This window comes from Crocodylus siamensis, chromosome 4 (genome assembly GCF_052110815.1).
Source record: "Crocodylus siamensis isolate JL-2025a chromosome 4, ASM5211081v1, whole genome shotgun sequence".
NCBI classification, from domain to species: Eukaryota; Metazoa; Chordata; order Crocodylia; family Crocodylidae; genus Crocodylus; species Crocodylus siamensis.
Window position 1 is genome coordinate 236,591,950 of NC_143398.1, and position 23,344 is coordinate 236,615,293.

The 23,344-nt window shown below is 47.4% G+C and overlaps 1 protein-coding gene across 4 annotated transcripts in view; it reads right to left on the bottom strand.

The window, feature by feature from the left end:
* Positions 1-23,344, bottom strand: part of LOC149867692 (TGF-beta receptor type-2-like) — an 80,418-nt gene that overhangs the window by 11,635 nt on the left and 45,439 nt on the right. For 3 of the 4 annotated variants that reach the window (XM_090045959.1, XM_090045961.1, XM_090045960.1), the window contains exons 3-5: positions 9,174-9,376; positions 2,747-3,561; positions 1,795-1,936 (exon numbers count right to left, since the gene is read on the bottom strand). In XM_090045959.1, coding sequence (XP_089902085.1) covers positions 1,795-1,936; positions 2,747-3,561; positions 9,174-9,376 — 1,160 coding nt within the window. Of the gene's footprint in view, positions 1-1,794; positions 1,937-2,746; positions 3,562-9,173; positions 9,377-9,455; positions 9,619-23,344 lie in introns of all 4 variants that reach the window. The other variant, XM_090045963.1, reaches the window with a different exon arrangement.

The window sequence follows — 23,344 nt, forward strand, 5'->3', positions numbered from 1 at the left end:
ACTGGAAATTGTCTAGCCATGGAAACGTGGAGTTCTGTAGGGGCCAGTTTATCCAGCTGAAAAGTATCAATACAGTATAGCCTCGCTGCGCCCCAGCTGTGACCATCCTGCTTTCCAAGTCTAAGATAGCTGGGGCTTCTTTACACTGCACAAGTGGGGAATCTGTCACAAAGAGCTGCAGAGACAGTGTTTTCTGTGTCTGAAATGTTGATTCAAGGGTTTTCTTTTTTTAATCTTGTAGGTGTCAAACTATTAGAAGCATCATGAGTCATGCCACACCCTGGGTTGATATAGGGATTTCTGAAGCAGAACTCCTGAAAGCAGAAGGTAGGAATGCCATTGCTCCACCACAGATCATGGCAATGCCCCCATTTTAACATCTCATCTGCTCTGCTTCAGGAGCCTTCCTGCTCCCAGATGTAGAGTTGGGACATGGGGAAGGGAAGTAAAATTGTACGGACATGAGACTGGGCAGATCTGAGAGGATGACAGTGAATAGAGAGATGTAGATGCAGATGTCGGGGGGGAGAGAAAAATGAGTTGTGGAGAAAGATGGGTGAGCGGAGAAAAAGAGGAGGAAACTTGTGAGATGCAATCACATGTCTCAGAGAGAAAGTCAGATGCCAGGACATGACAACAAAATAATCAATGGGTGTAACTACAGGATGCCAGAGATAGTGAGATGCCTGTGGATGGGTGGGTGGGAGGTCGATGGAGGTCAGTGATGTTGCGAGAGGGGCAGGGGAACCTCCTTTGGTTCTTAGGAGTTTGGAGGTTTTTGCTTCATTAATGCTGGATGTGGGAAGCTTGTGTGTGTGTTAACGTGCCCAGCTGATGGGAAGCATGCATGTGCAGTGCCTCTGTGCAGTTTGGTGGCTTTGATCCATGCTTGATTACTCTCCATTAAAATAACTCATCTCTGGTGAGTTATGGTTACCACCAAGTTAAGTTTTCCTGCATCTACCCACACACAAAATTCTACCTTCTGTAATATTTTGGAAATTAAGGGAGCTTTGCTGTGTGTGTCCAACCTCCATGGATGCAGGGGGGAGAGGAGCAAACTTCTGGCAGGTCATCCGATTTTCCAGCCTAAATCATGGCATATTTTAGAGGACTTGGAGAGGACCCAGAGTGTGTTTCTGCACAGCTCCACTCTTGGCACCCATTTTCTTTAGCTGGTTGTGGCTGTCCAAAGATGTGGGATAAAATGCTGGGCCCATAGAAATCAACTGGAGAAACTCCCTAAAGCTTTTCTTGACTTTAATGGGGCCAGAGTTTCACCTGCCAGCTCTTTATTTTTCAGGTACATTTTTTCTCTGTTGCACCTTTCCTCCCTGCTTTGTCATGGTGCATCAGCAGATAATGCCAACAGCTGAGACAACAGCCTACAAGTATGGGGGGCGGAGAGGGATCTAAAGCAGAAATTCTCCTCTTCCATCTGTGTTCATCCTGCACTCCTGCCTCTGAAGCACTTTCCATAGCAGGTATGTAGCAAGCAGAACAAGCTTAGCAGGTGCACTTAAACTATGAAATGTTGTGGAATCCAGATTCTCTTAGGCTCCGTACCCATCGGGAGATGCTATGCATCTAACAGTAAGCCCAAGGTGAAATGAACAGAAACCTTCTACCCAAGGAAACTGTAGTAGACTGATTATTGCTTAGTGGGGTGGAGGGAGAGGAAGAGCAGAAAAGTTGCGGGTCTGAAGGTAGTGCATTGTTCAAGAAGGCATGTGCTTCCTTGCCTTGGTTCTGAACAAAAGCAAGTTATTTGGGGCTCTGCTGCAGTTTTCCTACCTCCTACCACCTCGCACCTGGAGGCCATTTCCCACAAAACCAAGGCCATCGAGTAGACATCCATTTGTTTGAAGGACTCCAAATCTTCCAGATTCACTCTAGACTCTAGAACTTCTGGAGCCATGTACCTGGCAGTGCCAACCTGGCCAGGAAAAGAAGAGATGTTAGCAAATGTGTCGGAGACCAGCAGCTATGTGGGGAATACTTTTTTTTTTAAATTAGCAGTGATCATAGGCTCTTCATGGTCTGTTTGTCAGAGAATTTTGTTCCAGGTCAGACTGCCACAACCTGCCAACCAGAAGATGTAAGATGGTTTCACACGCTCCTAATCCCTCCTGCTTGGCTTTCTCAGAAGCAGCCCCAGAGAGCACTGTAACCAAATCCCATCTGCCCAGTGACTTGCTCTGTGCCTGGCTTCAAACTAGTCTCTTGGGTGTCGCTCCTTTAACATCTCTTTCAGAAAAGCTAAAGCAAGCAATTTGCTTTATCAACGGCATTAAATGTCCTACAGGCTGCAAGGTCTAAACTCACTCGTTGGAAAGGAATGTGGATTTGACTCTGCACTGGGCTAAAGTCTGTCCATTTTAAGATAGCATCATGGTTCACAGGTGCCTAATTACACTGCTTTCCAGTGCTAACTATAGCTTGTATCAAATCGGCCAATCTGGTCTGTTAGATTTCAGCCTTGAAGTCTGACTTGTGCCTTGGCAAATTTATAATATTAGCCCCCTGTGATATTCTCGCTTCCACAGACTGTGGTTTCCATCACAGTCTCCTGGCACTTGGAAGTGTTCAGTGCTCAGTGCAAGCTATTATTTCCAAAGCATTTCTGAGTTAGCCCACAGGTGCCTGAGGCATACAGGTGGGTGCAGCCATTATATTCTTTTATTTTTTATTGCATTGCATTGTGTCTCTAAAAAGCCAAGCAAGGGTTTTTGCAGGACCTGCTCACCTGTCCGCTGTTGGCAAAGTCATCCGCTGTTAAGGAAGGGTCGAGTCGGAGGGCGATGCCAAAATCGCAGAGCACACATTCGCATTCATTCTTAACCAGGATGTTCGTGCTTTTGATATCCCGGTGGGCAATGGGGATCTTTGGCCTGCCACACACGGTGTAGTCACTGTGCAGATGAGCCACGCCGTTCACAAGGGAGCCTGCCATCTTTTGTAAGTCCATCCAGCTCAGTATGTGCCGGGACAGGTAGTCCTTCAGGTTCCCTCTACTATGGTAAGCAGTGATGAGCCAGTATTCCTTCCGCGGGCCAGACACTCTGTCCTCTGCCGTGAGGAACTGAAGGACACTTTCATGCTTGAGGCTGGTGTCTGTGAAGATCTGGCTCTCATTTTTCCAGGAAGAATATTCCTCACAAGGGAAAATCTTAACAGCCACTGTCTCGTATTGCCCTGAGCTGGCATGATTCAACTTGGCCCTCCAGACCTCTGCAAACTGGCCTTTCCCCACCATCTCGTCCAACTCGATGGGGAGCAGCTCGGTGTTGTGGTTGATGCTGTTGGCACAGGTTGAGCTCATGTGGGAGTGATTGTCGTCTATCATCACCGACAACTTCTCATCGTGCTCGGCAGTTTTCCCTGACTCGGGCAAGGCCCGGTGTTGTGTGTGCTTCTGGCTCCAGTCCTTGGCTCTCTTCCTCTGCTTTTGGGTGCGGCAGAGGTAAAATATAACTGTTATCATGACAGCCACTAGCAGAGGAGGGAGCAGGCTTATTGCAGCCACAGGGATGACCTCTTTGCTCTGTTGCATGGAATATCCTGCAGGAAGGAAAACAAATGTGAATGTGCTTTTGTAAGATGTCAGCAATGTCCATTTTTGATAGTGTGTGGGTGGAGAAATGTGAGGGAGTTAACAGCAAAGAGTGGTTTCCAGGGGCATGATGCATGAGGCCTGTCACTGTCCTCTGAACATCCAGAAGTATGTGATGGTTTGAGGTACGCTCCATGTTTGTTTTAGGCATTCCAGTTTAGCCAGCGTTATAGAGCGAAGGTTCAAAACTCAGTCCTGTGAGAATCTGACAAGACACGCATGCGTGCACACATGCGCACACACACATGCACCGGCACCCCCGAATGGACAGAATTGGAACCATTTAGTCTTAGGAATTCCAGGTGAGTCTACACATCGCCCTACAGTGATGTAGTGATCATGTGGGTCTACACGTGATCACCGGCTATGTCGCTGTAGCGGTGCGCTCCCTGGATATAGTGTGCTGCTAGGACAACATAGTGGGGAAATCTAAGTGCATATCACCTGCTTGGTGCAGTAATTGCCCGTAGTGTGCCGTGCTTTAGTACTTTAGCACCGGAAGGAAGACCTAAAACACAGCAATGTGTAGATGCACCCACGGGTGCTTATAAATGTATTCCAATATATTCTAATTAGAACGTGTTGGAGAGACTCAATTAATTGTAATGCTCTAGCGTTGCTGCAATGAGAGACAATCCCAGCAGGGTGCAGAGCCCAGGGCAAAGCAGCCTGTGCGGGGGCCCCCTCCCCGTCCCATGGCACACTTAGGCCGGGGCGTGAAAGCCCTGGAACACCGGACATGGCCGCAGCCTCTCTGCCCGGCTCTGCGGGACCCCCCAGAGCCTGGGGCCGAGGGCGGTTGTCCTGATTTACTGCCCCCCAGGGACAGCCCTGGCTGCAATGTCACATGTATAAGCCCCCACAGGTTTAAAAATGGCTGCTGGGGCACTTTAATTAAAACTCATTGAATGAGCTTTAGTTAGTGTCCTGTGGCCATTTTTGAATGTGTGGGGGCTTAATCCACCTGACGTTGTAGCGTTTTATTACAGCAGTTCTTAGAGCTGTTCTAATTAAAATACCTCCCTCACCCCCGAGCACATGTATAGGCACCCCACGCTGCCAGCAAATGCTTTTAGCTCAAGAAGTTGGGCTTTCAGGCATATGAGTAATGCCTGGGGCCTTGTTACTTCTGTAGCGCTACAAAGTCCTGAGGCAGTTTGTAGTGCTACACAAATAGTGTTAAGGTCCCCTATCTAGAGCGCTACAAGTTCCTCTCAAAGGCTCCAGCCAGAGGCAATAGGGGGCTGCTCCTTTGCCCTACCCAGAGTGGCTGCCCTCCTTGCTCCAGCCTCTCCCTCCTTCCTGCCTGTCCGTTCCACCAAACAGTCGTGTGCCTGAACAGCAAAGCAGCTGCTAATCAGGTGTCCAGCGGAGCAAAGAAGCACCAGCTCTGTAACAGCTGCTGTGGCCCCAGCCGCTCTCCATTTCTCCCTGAGGTGGTGGGTAGGGCGAGCAGAGCATTCTGGGAAGCTAGAGGTCTGACAGACCCCTGTAGTGCTACATGCAAGTATCCACACGTTGCATGTAGCACTGCAGAATTATTGCGCTACAAAGTTGTTCCTGGTTTCATGGCAAATCTGCTATCATTGAAGCATTTCAAACAGCCTGAGCATGTGGGCACTTGCTTTCTTGTACTGCTTTGCAGGCATATATTGCACTACAAAAGTAAGATGTGTCCAAGGCCGAGCTCTTCCTTGGTAGCGCTTGGAATACTTCACACAAGTGGGAAGTGTTGTTCCCATTTTACAGGCAGGGAAACTGAGATCCAGAAAGGTGATGTGACAAGGACACCAACCAGGCCAGCAGCCGATCTGGGGGTCTCGAATCTGAGCCCAGTGCTGCATCTGCTAGGCAACTCTGCCTTCCCCAGACTCAAAGCAAGACCTTGCACACACAGCATAATGTTTTCTGCTGTTCCACATGCAAAAAAACCCCAAGTGAGTGTTTTGGTTCTGACCCCGGAGTCGCAGTGAAGTTCTCAGTAGTTGTTGCTGCATATTACATGGCTCTGATGAATATGGGTCATGTAAGCTTTTTGGTTGTCCCATCTTTTTTAACGTAGGCTAGGGACCCTGTATGTGCACATTAGCTCCTAACTTATCCTTGAGCTACTGACCATGATTTCCTGTAAGCTGCAGACACAAACTCCCTGGTAATGTTAGAATCAATGTTGAAGCAAAGCTGATAAGACTAGATGCAGATGCATTTTAAACGCACAAAAAAATATGTGGGAGATGGGCTTCGCTGTTTTATAAATGCAGAGGTTTTTTTACAAAATGGAACAATAGTAACCTAATTTAATCTGAATATTAATACAGATCAATTGATGAATACAGATGAATTGATGAAATGTTGGAACAAGGTGGCATGGAGACACCAAGCGGTTCTGCTGACCCTCAGGCACAGTCTGATATGGGGCCAAATTCTTTTGTTTTTCATGAAGGAACACTATCCTTCTGCAAACAATTCAGCGTGTGGGCCTATGAAAGATCACTTCTCAGCAAGAGCTGGGGAGTTTAATTCTGAACAATAGGAACAGAGAAAGTGCCCCCTGCATTACAACTGGCATAAGTGAATATACCTCAAGACACACTTGGGTTAGGACGTGACTGCCAAAAGTAAACACTTGAATTGTTGTTATATATATATTTTTTTACTTTTGTTAAATATTTCCATTCAAATACTAACCCAAAGTGTTTAGGAAAAAAGAAAAGAAAAAACTCCTATCGGCCTTCAAACCATCTGATGGAAGGAAAAAAAAAAACCCCAAGCCCTCACACAACATATAATTGTCCCATCCTTTGATGTTTGCAATTCCTGGAATAAACATGCTGACTTCAGTAGAGATATTCAAGTAAAATCTTAGTCAGAGGTTTTTCTGCCAACTATAATAACCAAGGGGAAGAAGGATAAGAATCATTCCATAAGCAAAACCCTCGCTGTTTGACCTCAGTATGCGCATATCATAATTCAGGTTCTGGAAAAACCGAGCATTTAGCTATTTTACTTGGCAAATTCCAAAAAAATCTGCTGCAGCTAATTTCTGTAAGGCTGTGAAAGCGTTTCTAAAATAGGCATCAAGTTCAAACCACAAGATCAACCCAAACTGATATAAATCAATAACTAACTCAGGAATATGTTTGTTTTGGAAAGTGCTGGGCCTGGCTATCACCTACTGCTCTAATGGATTTACCCGATGGCTATGATCACATCTTTGAAACTTTAAAGTTTGGGGGAGAGGGAGTGAAACATTTTCAAAGGATTTTTTATTCTTTTAGGGAATTACGTGCCCAAATCCCGCTAACAAACAGTAAGACCAGCAAGCATAACTTCTGCAAATTACTTAACGATGATGCCCCTCTGTGCTACAAAATCCCTAGATAGGATCATGGCTATAAAACGGGTAGATCTGTTCTGCAGAAAATGAATCTGGCTGTTTTCTCTGAAAATAAATGCAGAACTTTAAAACAAAATATTGCAGTGTATTACCATCTGTTTAATTCAATCTCTGTCAGATGTGAACTAGAACTCTTAGGCCAAGATCAATTGGCACGACACTTGAGAAGCCCTTTAAATATATAACAATAAACAGTGCTTATGACTGCACCATTTCAATTTCCACTTCCTGTCCTTTGTTTCCCAGGTGAGGGTTACTTGCATCACATTAGGGTGCAAGCCTGGGGAGAGGAAACGACAAGTCAGAGCACTTAATTATGTCTGTTATAGGCTCCGAGGAGACTTCAGCCTAGACGCATTGCATTTATCTCTCTTGCCCTGGAGTGATTAACATGCAATGCAGTGTGTACGTTAGAAGTCCCAAGTCTGAAGATGGTGTCTAAGATTGTGAGTACACAGAAAATGTGTATACCTCCTGCATACCTTGTGCTTTGGAAAAATGTTTATCTGCTTTAGTTATTTCTTTCACCAGAATCTGTCTTTTTAATCCAATGCTGTGTCTGTAATATTTAAGGCACATCTAAGTTAAAGCTCCTTTTAAAACAGCATTACAATGCAAACCTTTATAATAAAAAAAAAATAACAATCATATAAGGGAAGATGAGCAATTTGTAAGGAGATGCATTAAATCTGGGTCTTGTAAAGTTGTTGCTGGCCAGTGTTGAACAATGAGCCATGGGCTTAGATAATAAATTAAAGAAGAGAGCTTATTCAAGGCTTCAGATGGTAGTGTTTCAAATTATGGCATTTTTATTTGTGGGTTGGCAATGCAGGAACTTCTTATGAAAGCATTTGTTGGGGGTGGCATTTCCCAAGAGGGAGTTGTCATTTTTGTATGAAATTATATACCTCACTATCAGCTTTGGGACTTAACTAGCATGCTCTAGAAGCACATGTACCTGTTATGTTTGGCTCTGGAAACAGTGAAGGTCTGCCAAATTTAGCATCGTTTACCTTCGTAAGGAAAAAAAAAAAACTGGTTTGTTTATTCTGAGAATTCATATCTTGTGCAATTTGCCATTTTCTGCAGGAAAAGTTATGCTCCCTGCTTGCAGGTTATGGCTAGCAATTTGGTGCTCTGTAATTATGAAAATTCAGGAGGCTTTTTGTTTTGCTTTTGCTCCTAATAAGTATTCCCTGAGGCCCATTTGGCTGGTGCCCGCATAATGAGCAATGGGTAAGCTGCTAAAGATTCAGACCAGAGCCATGAATTTTTAGAGGTGTACTTGAAGCTCGTTCAGACTTTGCAGACCTCTTGAGACACCAGAATTGGCTTCTCCTTGGCTTTCACTGATGCAGTTTTACAGCCCAATTCAATCTGCCTTGTATCTGCAGAAACCTCTAAGGATGGGCCAAGCTCTGCCCTCCCCTTCACCTGTGCAACTCCTCTGAAGCATTTGTCTTCAGTGGCAAAAAAGGTAGCTTCTAGAGCAAATCAAAGCATGGAGGTGCACCCCTGCAATCCCATGAAGTGTGGTTATGACATTGCCTCCGGAAAGATGGCCTTTTATAGCAGGGTATGGAGTCCATTAGCTATACCAGACCAAGACCCTAGTGGGGATGAGGAGCTTTGGATTTTACTGGTGAACCCAAAGTAGTGTTCATCTAACCTAGCTGCTTGACAATAAATGCCAGTGCCTTGTTTCCACTAGGGTCATAGAGTTGGATTTCTTAAGCTTTCATTAAAACCTTTCATTTTTTAACCTTTAGCCAAAAAAAAAAAAACTTGACTCCAGCAGGGTTTGATGGTTGTTATCAAAGCTCAACTTGTTCTAGGATCTCACTATTTACTGAAATTTTGGGCTGTATCAGTCCTTGGGTTCCTAACTTGAGCTTCTGCATGGCCCGGGGGTGGTAGACTCTCCATCTCAGGATGTCTTTGGACCAAGGCCTGGCTGCCCTTCCGAAAGATATGCCTGAACCAAGCTCAAGCTGAATGAAATGTCATGATCTGTGATACTCAGCTGGTCAGACCTAGCTGACCTAATGGTCCTCTCTGTACTTACTGGGCTCCTGTTTTTCAGGAGTCCTGAGGGATGTGGCTTCCAAGAGAGTGCAGCATCTTTTAATGCTGGGTCTAGACAACATGAATGCCAGTACTCACCATTGGTGTGATTTTCAAAGATGAGCTTGTCGTTGCATTCCTGTTCGTCCACACAGCCGCAGATGTAGAACGCTCCGTCCTCCCTTGGCAGGTGGGTCATGATGCACCTGGAGGTGTTGTAATTGGGAACCATGATGTTTTCTATGGGAAGCTGTGGGTTGTGGCAGAGAGTGCTGATGCTGATGCTCTCATTGTCTTGTCTCCTGGAAACATATAAGGGATCAACAGGGCATCTCAGCATCCAAAAAAATCACCCTAGCTCTATATAATAACATCTCAAACCTTGGCTGCTCATTGGTGTTTCTTTAACCATGTAGTGAGTCACTTGTTTGCAGTGGGTCCAGCATAGTTTTGGTTGGAGCTATTTGGGAGAGACTTTGCCGGATTCTTTAAATTCATCCCCCATAGTCAGGAAGATCAGCAGATTAGGAGTCAGAGAATCCAGCTATCAGGAGGAAGGTCATAGGTTAATTCCCATGCTTCTTCATCAGTGTAACTGCATTACCTTCAATGGAACTGGTTTGTGATGTCCATTGATTCCAGAAGTTTAAAGTAGAAGATGCATCCTTCAAAAGTTGGTTAAATGATGCGGGCTCCCACAGTTGCTCCTCTAAATACCCTGATAGTACACAACAATGGATTTTTTTTTTTTTTAATGCAGTGTGCCTGCCTTCCCTTGGTGGCATGGCCTGACTTTTTTCAGTGGTGCTGAACCTGTACAGCCTAGTGGGAGCCATGTGGTGCTTAGCACCTCTTTTAATGAGGTGGTAAAACTGTATTTGTCCAGATGTTTTTTCAGGGCATACTCTAAATGTCATGTGCAGACTGCATGTGTAAACACACGCGTACACAGGTTTGGCATTTTATTGCTGTTTTTTGATGCGTGAGATTTTTCATTAATCTGCAAGTCATCTGTGTTGTGGGTTATGGAGATGTGCTGTTAGATTTGTGTGCCAGAATGCGGATGCAAATTACCAACAGAACCTTGATTTATTGGCACTCTCCACAATCCACATGCCACATCCTGGTCCTGTTTTTGGTTTTGCCATTGATTGCAGTGAGACACCACCAAGAAGGTGTTCCTAAGTCTACCAAAGTGCTGTGAATGCATGGACCTTGTATTCCCAGCTCTTTTAGTGCACCTTGTGTATTCTCTTGTCCAAGAAGAAGCTTTCAGCTAGGCCGGATTTCACCAAATGGCATGGCTTTTATATGATGGCATATTTCCATTGGTGATCATGCTAAGCTCATGATGCTTATTGTACTATGATCCTGACTTGAATCCTGGTTTCCTGAAGTGCCTAGCTCTCATGCCTGAAAATCCCCAAAGTCAGAGAGAGATCCAGGTGCAAAACTGGCAGAGAAGTGAATCTGTGCTATACGCTGCCATGCCATATGGTAGAGCTACTTCCAAGATGTATTTGTGTTCAACACTGCTTTGGTTTCATATGAGCTAGTTCTGCTCAAGCCTGATTCTCTCTCCTCTTGGTCGCATGAGTCTGGAGTAACTGAATTGATGTTAATGGAGTGACATGGATATAAAACTGGGTGTGAGAGAGGAACTATAGTCTGTACCTACACTGTAATGTTGACAAAATGCTTGACAACAGCTGGACAGATAAGGTGCTGGGAATGATGCCTGTCCCAGTACCCACAGTCATCTCATTGCCTTCTGCCTTTCTCATCCAGCTGTATCCAACCATTACCCTAGGCTCAGTTCCTGCCTTGAAGAGCTTACAACTCTCTGTTTCTCTGTTCTGCTGTGGGATGACTAATGCTATTTCCACAACCAGTGATGAAGATAAAGGAAATCTCTTCTCTTCTGCCCAAGACCTTTTATCTGATTGTAAGGCAACACCAGTAAATGCTCTGATGGAAATATTCCCTCACAAGACATACTTGGCTAGCAGCTTCCACTTCATTCTTCTCAAACAGCTTTTTTCTTAGGTGGAGCCAAGAAGTGCTGTTTGTTTCCTGGACTCTTCGTCCTTTTGGTTGCTGAATTTGTGGTTTAATTATTAGGTTTAATCGTCTGTCCTTGAATGACTGCTCTGTGTCTGGTTTTAATTCTGTGGGGGCCAGAACCCTTCTTCTTGCCCTTCTTGACTCTTTCTAGAAATGCCCTGACCTTCCGATTCACACAATTATCATGTGACGTTAATAGGCCCCTGAGCCTGTACAGTTGTATAAGTTATGCCTGTGTTTACACAACAGATTCAGTTACTGAGTAACTGTGGAGTAAAAAGGAAGATGCTGTCCTGTCTCAGTGTTATCTAGCAGCATTTACTCCATATAAAAACCACCCCCAAGGGAAACTTCAGGGCAGCCCTCAGAGAGGGGACTTAAAAGAGAATGGCTCCAGAAATAGCCATGCTTCTGGGAAAGCAGGAGGGGACCCTTGCTCTGGGGGACTGCACTTTTCAGAGGCGCTCACAAGAGCCAGGTGAACTAGGTTGCTGTTTCTGCACAAAGTCCATGTTGCCCAATGCTGACCCAACAGTTCAGAGGCCCTGGAGGAAACGGACCCTCTTTGCACTCCTTGTCTTTGAACAACAGCAGCCACACGTGTGCCACCAGGAGTAAAACAGATAAAGTATCTTGAATGGAAGAATGAAGCAGTTGAAACACTCTAGAAATAGATAATAATGGGAGAAGGGTCAAGATGTTTTATAATGGCCACAAATGAACAGTGGCATAGAAAAGTGGCTGCTGGGGCTCATATATGTCAAAAGAAGAGGACAAATTGAGCAAAAGATCCCATGCTGGGAAAACACAGGGAAAAATTAATCTTTTGCAGAAAAATTAGGTACGGACCAGGTTATGCTGGCTGGAAGAAACTAAATACTCCACCTAGACCAGGGCTGGGCAAAATGCAGCCTGGAGGCCAGGTGCGGCCTGCCAGGCCATTCTATCCAGCCCATGGCACCCCCCCCCCCCCCCAAGAAAAAAAAATTAAGAAAATTAATATTTATCTGCCCCTGGCTGCCTGTCATGTGGCCCCCAATGGCTCGCCAAAACTCAGTAAGTGGCCCTCCACTGGAAATAATTGCCCACCCCTGTCCTAGACTGTAATTCTCACCGCCCCGATAGCTTTGCTGGGAGATGCTGCTGCTAAACAGGTGACTGTGCATATCAAATCTATTTTTGCTAAACATGGTGTACTGGGGAGAGCCTCCCATTGCCAGGCATTACTATTTACTGGATAAGAATTTAAGCAGTTTGGCATAAAGTATGGGTTTGTGGGTTGCACTGCTAGTCTCCTTTATCTTATCCCTGGTCCAGTGGGTTAGTGCCTGCAACCGAGATCAGAGTCCCTGGAGACTTGCAAGTTAAGTACAGAGAGAAAAGGTGAAACAAAACCTTGTTATAATTTGAGGTCCCCAGGGGCTGCCACTACCTTATGAAAGTTGGTGTGTGTGCGTGCCTGCACACACATGCGCATACCATGCTCTGGGAGGCGTGCTGAGGGAGATGGGCGCACAGGCGGTCTTCTCTTCCATCCTGCCAGTGAGCGGTGGAGGCAGACGCCACGAGATGTGCATAGCGGAGACCAACTGGAGGCTACAGGAATGGTGCTTTGAGGCGGGCTTTGGCTTCCTCAGCCATGACCGGCACATCGTGATGAGAGACATGCTGGGATGGGATGGGCTCCACCTTTCCCCTAAAGGTAAGCGTGTGTTCTCTTCCAGGTTGGTGAACCTCCTTCGGCGGGCTTTAAACTAGGCTTGTCGGGGGAGGGGGAAGATGAGGGCGGAGGAGACGATGAACTACCAGGCCCAGCAACAGCCAGCGAGCCCAGACCAATGGTCAAAAGGGAGAAACAGGTAAGCGATGGGGGACAGGGCATTGCTGAGACTAGGGGGTGAGTGGGCACAACCGTTGGAGGCCTCAAATGCCTCTACACGAATGCTCGAAGTATGGGGAAGAAGCAGGAGGAACTCGCCCTCCTCCTAGCTGTCACCAGCCCTGACATAGTGGCGATCACAGAAACGTGGTGGGACTCATCGCATGACTGGGCGGTGAGTGTCAAGGGCTATAGGCTATACAGGAGGGACAGGATAGGAAGGAAAGGTGGAGGAGTAGCACTCTACATCAAGGAGGAATATACTTCCTCGTCAATTAGCAAGGGGGTAGAGGGGGGGCACTCTGAGGTGCTCTGGGTTAGAGTAAAAGGCAGTCCAGGGGAGAGAGACTTAACGGTGGGAGTCTACTATAGACCTCCCAACCAGGGAGAAGAGCTCGACCAGGAATTCTTAGGTCAGCTCACAGAGGCAGTGAGGGCTAAGGATGTGGTCATCATGGGGGACCTGAACTTCCCAGACATCTGCTGGGAAGAGCAGTCAGCCAAGTCTGACCGCTCACGTCGGTTCTTAGCCAGAGTGCAGGACCTCCATCTAACCCAGGAGGTGCACAGCCCCACCAGGGGAGACGCCTTGTTGGACCTGGTGCTGGCCACGGGTGACGACCTGGTGAGGGGGCTGCGGGTGATGGGCCACCTGGGAGACAGTGATCATCACTTGCTGGAATTCACCATCCAGCGTAAGGTGGCAAAGGGCTGCAGCAAGGCAACAGCCCTAGACTTTAGGAGGGCTGACTTCAACAAGCTAAGGAGGATCGTTGGGGAAGCGCTGAGGACCCAGAGGGGAAGGGAATCAGATGTCCAAGGTGAGTGGTTGCTCCTTAAGGAGACGATCCTCCATGCCCAAAGGGAGGTAATCCCAACAAGGGTCAAAGGGAGCAGGAGGGCACATAAACCCCCATGGCTCACTAAGAGCATCCGGGAATGTCTCCTTGCTAAAAGGGAGGCATACACCCAATGGAGGGATGGGGTCATCACCAAGAAGGACTATGTTACAGTCGCCCGAGGATGTAGGGGGGCAGTCAGGAAGGCCAAGGCAGAGATGGAGATAGGACTAGCTTCCCGGATTAAGGACAATAAGAAGTCCTTCTTCAAATACATAGGGGGTAAAAAGAGGGTCCCGGGTAATGTGGGGCCCCTGCAGGACACGATGGGCAACTTAGTCGTCACGCCAGATGACAAAGCTAACATATTTAACGATTTCTTTGCCTCTGTCTTCCTAAGTAGGGACCAGTTCAGCCACCTCCCTGCTGGGCCCCCCTCGGGCCCCGAGAGAGACACGCCTGGGCCAGGGGTTAGCGAGGAGTTAGTTAGGGTACTTCTGGAGAGGCTGGACGTGTTCAAGTCCGCTGGTCCGGACGATCTTCACCCTAGGGTTCTACAGGAACTGGCCGAGGTCATTGCGGGACCCCTGGCACGGCTCTATGAGCACTCGTGGTGCTCTGGTGAGGTGCCGAAGGACTGGAAGAGGGCCAATGTGGTCCCTATCTTCAAAAAGGGAAAAAAAGAGGACCCGGGAAATTACAGGCCAGTTAGTCTTACCTCAATCCCGGGTAAGCTCTTTGAAAAAATTATCCTGGCACACATCCAGGAGGGCCTTGCGGGGGAATGCATGCTCAGGGGCAACCAACACGGGTTCATCAGTGGCAGGTCTTGTCAGACCAACCTGGTGGCCTTTTACAATCAGGTCACCAAATCATTAGACGCAGGGGTTGCTGTGGATGTAGTCTTTCTGGACTTCCGGAAGGCTTTCGACACTGTCTCTCACCCTGTCCTCATCAAAAAGCTGGGAGACTGTGGTGTCGATGCCCACACAGTCAAATGGGTCGCCAACTGGTTGGAGGGCCGCACCCAGAGGGTGGTAGTGGATGGGTTCTTCTCGAAGGACGTGGGCAGTGGGGTCCCCCAGGGCTCGGTCCTCGGGCCCGCACTGTTCAACATCTTCATCAGTGACTTGGATGAGGGGGTAGAAAGCACCCTGTTCAAGTTTGCTGATGACACTAAGATGTGGGGGGATGTGGGTGCACTAGAAGGGTGCAATAGGCTACAAGCTGACCTTGACAGGTTGTAACGGTGGGCGGATGAGAATAGGATGGGGTTTAACACTGATAAGTGCAAGGTGTTGCACATGGGGAGGAAGAACCGGCACCACACTTACAGGTTGGGGAACTCCCCTCTTGCCAGCACGGAGATGGAAAAGGATCTTGGAGTCGTCATTGACTCCACAATGAACATGGGCCGGCAGTGTGGGGAGGCAGTCAAGAAGGCCAACCGTACCCTGTCATGCATCCACAGATGCATCTCGAGCAGGTCCAGGGAGGTGATCCTCCCCCTCTATGCGGCACTGGTCAGGCCGCAGCTGGAGTACTGCGTCCAGTTCTGGGCGCCACACTTCAAGAGGGACGTGGACGATATGGAAAGAGTCCAGAGGAGGGCCACTCGTATGATCAGGGGTCAGCAGGGCAGGCCTTATGAGGAGAGGCTACGGGACCTGAACCTGTTTAGCCTCCACAAGAGAAGGTTAAGGGGGGACCTTGTGGCCTGCTACAAACTGGTCAGGGGGGATCAGCAGGTATTGGGGGAGTCCCTGTTCCCCCGTGTGCTGCCAGGAGTGACCAGGAATAACGGTCACAAGCTGGCGGAGAGTAGGTTTAGATTAGATATTAGGAGGCGCTACTTCACAGTCAGGGTGGCTAGGGCCTGGAACCGGCTTCCAGGGGAAGTGGTGCAGACTCCTAGCCTGGGGATTTTTAAAAGGAAGTTAGATGAGCACCTTGCTGGGGTCATCTGACCCCGGTGCTCTTTCCTGCCAAGGCAGGGGGTCGGACTAGATGATCTACCTAGGTCCCTTCCGACTCTAGCTACTATGAAACTATATGAGTATCTGAGGGGAAATGGCTGTCACAAACAGCTGTGGGGTGACTAGGGCTAGCCCTGGGATTATATAAGGTTGGTGGCGTAGAGGCAGACAGGTTTTGGAAAAACAGGGAAGACCTACCCCTAATCTCAGGGGGAAAAAAAGGGGGAGAAAGGCCCTGAATCACCTGCTCTGTCTGTGGAGGTCTCAACAGGCACAACAGGATGAGGCGGCCGAGTCCTGGACATGGCTCAGCCAGAACGAATAGACTTCCTGCCACCTGATTCCAGCAGTAGTGGCCTCTTGCGGGGGCACTTGTAGGTACTTGTGGAAGAGAGAGGCACCTGAGACACTAATTGAACAAAGTTAGTGGGTTGATCCTGCCTTATGTTGTCTGGTTTGCTCGTTGTTCTGTTTAGCTGGGGAAGGAAGAGGAGGGCGACTGTACCTTTTTAAGAGGTTTTGCAAGAACCGTTTGAAACCAGCTGCTCACAATGCAAAGACTCTGAGGCTACGCCATGCTCAGAAGCTAAAACCGAGACCCTGAATGAAGCAGCGCTTGTGTCAAGCTCCTGGGCTCCGAGTAATTTCTGTACAGCATACTTGGAGCCCACTAACAGCACAATGCAGCGCCACGTATCCATGAACTTGTCTGCACAGGCTCCAAGCACGTCCTAGTAGTGTCTGTGGGGATTGCATTACGAATCTCAGAATAGCCTTGGATTTCAGGGGGCAAACATCCTCATTTCTCCAGTGGTTTTCTGTGTAGAAGAGAATGATGTGGTCACATTAAAAAAAAAAAAAGAAAAGAAAACCCACCCACACTGCATTCCTTCAGCTGTGTGTGAAAGCCCCCAGTGGAGTGTGGTGATAAACTTAGCTTATGGAGATTTAAACAGTCTTGCTGAACGTCTGAAAGCTAGACCTCACGCTGGGATGTCAAAGGGCCACTGACCCCTCAGGAGACTTGTGGGAGAATTAATGGGTAGGTTTGGACTTCTTGTATTTTAAACATTTGGCCACAAATGATCTGGAGGCTCGTGTCACACTGTTGCAGCCAGCACTGAGAAAGAATGAACGTGTTTAAGGCCTGATCCTGAAAACTCCTCCATGTTCGTGGAACCTCGTTCACTCCCGCGAGAAAAGCTCTTAGAATTAGGTCTGAAGCCACGGGTGATGGTGAGCCATCAGGAGACTGGTTCTGGAGGTGTTTCAAATGGTTGGGGCCTGGTATTGTGCCATGTCAGGAGGTCAAGCACTGTTTTAACATGCCACAGATTTTGCTGTATAGTGGCTAGGTGCAGCTTCTGCAAAAGCTAATGGAAATCCATTGAGCATGTGATGAATGGGAGGATTTGGTCGTCTGTTTGTGGTTTGGGGAGAAAACTCATGTTGCACAAGAACTGCATTATTCCTAGCTCGTTCCAGTGCTATGACTGCATTAAGATCAGCTTATGCTCTAACACAACACAGCTCTGCAAAAGTGTGTGTCCTCTCTGATGCTTCAGTGAAGCATGCATGCAGTAGCGCAGCTTGGGGTACTCTTTGATGGCACCACAAAACAAATCTCTTTAACTGGTAGCTGGAGGGAAAAGGTTGAGACTTGTTTAAAGCAAGATTTTGCTAGTATCTAGTGTCTCAGTGCTGCTGTTCATTGTGTTACAATAGCAGCTTGAAACTCCAGGCCAGGATTGAACTCCCAGGTGCAGTACTGGCAGGCAACAAAGACAGTCCCTGCTTTGGGGACTTGCTGTTCTTGTGCAGGGCAGAAAGCGACTGGCCAACCAGGGACTCCTGCATCTGAAAGTTAAAGTAAGGTGACTTGTACAGCATGGGCTTTATGCCAATACATATAACAAGCAGGCTGCTGTGTGATCTGCATGTTTGTATATAATGACATGAACCCAAAAGAGAATCTCGGGTCTGAGCCCCGCTCCTGCCCCACCACCACCACAAGATTCAGGAAATTCAGATCCAAACTCCACAGCTGGGATTTGTCTATGTAACATTTAAAGTTTCCATCTGACTGTAAGTGTACATAGTGCTGTACCATGCCGATAAAGATTAAACTCAAATGAGAACAAACAGGGAAGAGTAACAGAGGACACATGGTTGCCTAGTTCTGGTGCACGTCTTACTGATAACCAAGTTTTATATGTTCGCTAAAGAATACGTTTAAAAATACCAGTGACTTTTTAATGCTGCTTGGGGGCATGGGTTTTGAGATGTGTTTGTCTTAGAAGCAGGCCGTTTGGCAAATGGAGCCAGGAATCGATCTCTTCTGGCACTATGCCTCTATCCCCTTGGCGTGACTGAGATAACATGATATGCTGTCACCTGAAGGTTAGCATGTGGCATTGGTCTGGCATATCAGGTGGTACAAGCTAAAGAGAGAAAAGCAATATTGCAGGGAACCAAGCTGAGCTGAGTGAAGAGCTCATGGGGTAAGAACAGAGATGCGCCAGGCAAGCAAAATTGTAGAGGCCCTTGAAGATGAAGGGCTTGAAATTGCTTCGAGGGAGGAACAGCGCAAATGGGTATATAGGATATTTGTTTTAAGGAGGAAGAAGATGCATCTCAGCCACAAGAACAGGAAGGGGAATGTAGACCAGGATGCTCTTGCTGTGGCTCTGTCCCATATTCCTCGAGTTGACCCAGTGTCACTAGCACAGCCGTCAACCCCAATCCACCACCAGGCTGCTGTTCCCAAAGGCTGGATGGGGTCTGGCTTCATCAGTGCCAGAGTCTCCTGCTCCCTGATACCCAAGTGGCTGGCTCATGTTGCCTGACCCTGCACTTCCCCTATATAAGACCAAGGAAAGGAACAGGAAATGTTGGGGCAAAGGGCTCTTCCTTACCTAGGACTGCACTTTGCTAGTTGCCTGCTTCCTGACATCCTGGTTTTCTGACTTGACCCGTAGCCTTCACTCTCCTCTTGCACTCCTGGTTGCCTGACTCAGCTCACTTACAGACTTTGCGCATCTCTCAACCTCCTGGTTTCCTGACTCTGTTTGCCCCTGGGCTCTGTTTCCCTCTCTGACTCCAGTTTGTGCTCCTATCCAGTAACTTTGATTCCCGATTGGCCCCCATCCCAGCACTGGCACCCAAGTCATTTGCCACCCACTGTGCATCTCATTAGCAAAACCAGGATAAAGAGTACCCACTTCAACAGGGCAGTGTGACTTTACTGGGGGTATTGTGCCATGAAGCACACTCTTTAAGTCCTTGGCTAGATGATATGAAAAACATAGATGGACACAGAACTGGACAGCAAGGCAGACATACCAGGCAAACACTGGCTCTGAACAAGCAAGGGCCCACAGGACACAAACGGGAAAGCAGAACCACTGGAAGGGCTCTGGCCATGACAGATGGACACCTCGTGGGGCTTTACAAGTATTTTGAAGAAGTGGAGAGGGAGGAATTTGGCAATGGGAATGTTCCCATTATAATGGGTGGCGTGTGTGCATGCCTTGTCTAGCAATATCTAATTAGCAGCTAATAGACTGTTTTACTGCTAGTAACTGTGAAAGCGGCATTCCGGAGTCGGGTCTTTGCTCCAGGAGTCTTCCAGGGAGCAAGACAATAGTCTCGAGGGGGGAAGCTTGACCACAAAACCAAAGGGACACGTTTTTCTTTCAGCTCTTGAGTTTTCCTTTCAGAAACGGCCTTTATCAGCACTTTAAGAACAACAATTTGAAAGGAAATGAAAAGCTAATGTAAAACCAGCCCCAGAGACCTGACTGCGGAAACTATGCCATAATCTCAAACAAAAACAGAAGCTGTTACCATGGCTGGGGCTGTGAGTATGGGCTCTTCCAGACTGACTTCTGCCATTTACTGTACCAAGACTGGCACAGCAGCCAGGGAACTCCTTTGGGTCTGGGAACAACATTGCATAAACCGGTTTGACCCAAACAGTTAAGTCTGATATTGCATTCAACCAGGTTCATCCCAAACTGGTTTCAGCCATCTTCAAACTGGTTTATGTGCACTGAACTTCTATTCTGTTGCAGGTTTAAACCAGCTTCTCATCATTTAAACCAGTTTGTGTAATGTCTGTCCCTAGCCTTGCTGTCCAAATTCACAGTGGTGGGCCCGTCCCTCGCCTGAGAGGTGACAGCTAAATGAACCACATACAAAACTCTCCAAACTGAGTGGATGCAAAATATGACTAAGAAATCGAAGTGTGTCCCAAAACTTCCTTGCTTCAGTAAGGTTTAGGGTTAGGCCTTTGTTGTGGAACGTGTGTTTATGAACAGCTAGATAGCTGGCCTCCAGGCACGTGAAACCTGTGCAAGGAACCTACAGTCATGTGCACCTATCCAACAATGTGCATTCAGCAGCACCTCCCCTCCTAGGATTGCACAGGCGAGGGGAATTAAGGCAAAAAAGAGGTTTTGAGTCAGTAATGAAACTAGGGGAAGAATCCAGCTCTGGCTTTCAACTAGTAGGCTAAAGGGAAAATGCAACTGCGGTCCTGACACTGAGCGTTCGGGAAAACCCAACCTTGTTTTTCTTAGTTATGCTTAGTTATATACCTGCCTGGGGCCTCTGCTATCCTTGAGGGAAATAAAAGGCACAATCTTGATCTCTTTTCTAGGTTGCTGAGACAGGAATGTATTCTGAGGAGGAATTAATCATTTGAACAGAAAAGGTATAGAAGGGAAACTGTTGTTGAAACCCTGGGTATCAAAGCAAGATCCTCTATATGTGCCTTTGCCATTGAAAGGTGGGGTGCAAAAGCCATCAATTTTATTTTATTTTGGTTTTTTGGGAGGTGTTGTTTGCTCCAGTAGATTGTGACAGTCTGAGACATCAGTGTGTCTCTGCACAGGAACCCTGAATCCCACTAACAACACTATCTGCTAACCACTTCTTACGAAGCATGAGATAAAACGCTAACTAGTTCCCTGCAAGTGGCAATGTTGATGGCGAGAAGTGAGACGGGAGGAGGCTGCAGGGTTACAGGCTTTCATATACCAGACTCTTTCAGAGCTCAGAGAAACATGTTTGACTCAGATTTATTAAGTGATCTCTTACCCCATGACCACTAGGCAAGTCCTTCATGAGACCAGATAAGCAGTTCGAGTTGTAACCCATTCCTATGATTAATGGTCCAATTCCTTGTGAGGTGATTTATGCTGCTTGCTCCTGTCTTGGGTTCTCCTGACCATGGTCTTTCACAGGTGGAACCAATGATATATCTAAGGGATCCAACCACTCAGAGAGATTTGAGCTTTGAGGCCTTATTTTCACTAGGGAAAAAATTGCGCCCTGTTAGTTAACAAGTAACATGTCTCTCATTATACTTAGGACACGTTACCTGCATTTTAAATGCCAACTTCTATGGGTTCAAACAGTAAAACTTAAGAAGTGTGATCATATCGTAGCAAAGTTACAACCTTTTGTGAGTGAAGTATCTCCAGATCATATTAAGTAGCACGTATTCAGCAGCAGTTGGACTGCTCCACGGAGATAATCCAGGTTCAAGATTACAATGTGGTGCAAGACGTGGGACCAAGACTAAGCAGATTTTCAGTCCTGGTCCCAGCCCCCAGCACTGCACTGGAGCCAGTTCAAGACTCAGCAGCAGCTTGCCTCGTGAATCCAGCAACAGGAGTAGATAGGGTGGCCATTCATCTGGTTTTATAGAGGACAGCCTAGTGAGATCCCTTTAAGACCAGGATCTTCCAAGCCAAAAGGAGTGAAGATCCAGGGAAGGAGGGTGATGAGAGGCAGCTGGCATCAAGCTGTGGACCCACCCCTATTAGAGACTGCAAGCCTCAGATGAGAGACTCCTATGCTAACCTGACCAGGCAGGGTCAAGTGGCCAACAAAGGGGAATGGCTAGGGGGTATAAAGGCTGGTTTCTGACAGTGGGCAAGGGGGATGGAAGCCCAACTGGGGAGCCAGGAGCAACTACCTTCGCAAGGGAGAGGGACGATACCCCAGCAGCAAGAAATCAGGGTCCCGAACAGATGGGGAGTGGACCCGAGCAGGTGGGGATCCTGGCTGTGGTGAGAGGGATGTTTTGTTTGTTTTTTTCCCTCCTTGAGCCCAGATGGGTGATGTTTTATGTTATAGACTTTATGACCCAGAGTGGAAACACAGTTCTGTTCACCTGAAAACTGGGAATGAAATAAGACACAGCTGGCAGAGATGGTAATGCCTTAACCCAGCCCTTTCCCCCTGGTGGAATGAGACAGCCTATCAGATTCACCTAAACACCAAGGCATGGCAGGCAAGGAAAAAAGGGGGAGTGGGGGACAGCAACGAACCGAACCCTGGAGTCACCAGCCAGTGCTCCCCTGTAACAATGTCCTCACAGGCAAACGTACGAGTGTGTGGCACATGGTGCTAGGGTGAGTGCAGGGGTGGGGGGGTTGGATCTGGCTCCAGCCCTGTCCAGAGCAGGCTGAGATCAGTATACATTACTATGTGACTGCTTGGAACATGTTCTAACTTTTAATACAACACAGTAACGCTTACTACAATCTAAATCAAGCGCGTGCTAAGTGTCCTGTCCAACAAGGCCCTGGCATGAAGTAGAATCCCATGGAAGATGAGAGAGTTTGTAGCTGGTATTAGTCATACTATTAACAGACAGAGGTAAAAGCCTATGCTGTGGAAATAAGGGTGTTTTGGTTTAAGCAAACCAAAAAATACTAATATAAACTCAACATGAATATTTCTCATATTGAAATAAAAAATGACCAGGACAGTTTTTGATAAAAGCCTTTGGTTCCATTTCAGGCCTGTTTGACAAAAGGCAAAGCAGTGAAGAGTTGGACTTGGTCAGCGTGCAGGACATTAGATCCCTTTGTATCTCAATGGTTAGGTCAGGAAGTGGGAGACTTTCTGCTGCATAGGAGTCTTGAACCCATATTCCTAAGGTAGTGCCCTGTTGTCATGGTGTAGGGCAGAGGGTGGCAACCTACAGCCTGCACAGCAGACTTGGCCCATGGAGCCATTTAATCTGGCCTGCAGACATGGGGTTGAAGCTGTATTCAGTGGCAGTAGGCTTCAACAGCATTTGCTCTTGTCATGCCACAGCTGGGAAAAGATGGCAGGTATGGGCTCTCTTCTCATGCTGCCGAAGAGTGAAGGAGCAATGTGGTGGTGGCCAGATCCTAACACCTCTGACCCAAGCTGAATCATTCTGGCCCACAACCTGAAACCAACCACCCCTGAGGCAAGGTATTTGGGGAAAGATGGCTCTTACCTCCATTAAGGTTGTTCCACTTGAATATTCACTGGAGCAAGATCTGAAACCTGGATGTCCTAGATGAGAGCCATAAATGGCAGACTTTGTAGGGGTTTGGGTATGATGGTCCAGGAGATATGCAAGAGCTAAGAATTATTGTGAGTGTTATGTTTTATTGGACCAACTGCATAGTTGGTTTAGACTGAGGCCAGCTTGTGAACACGATGCAGGTTACCTAAAGAAGAATA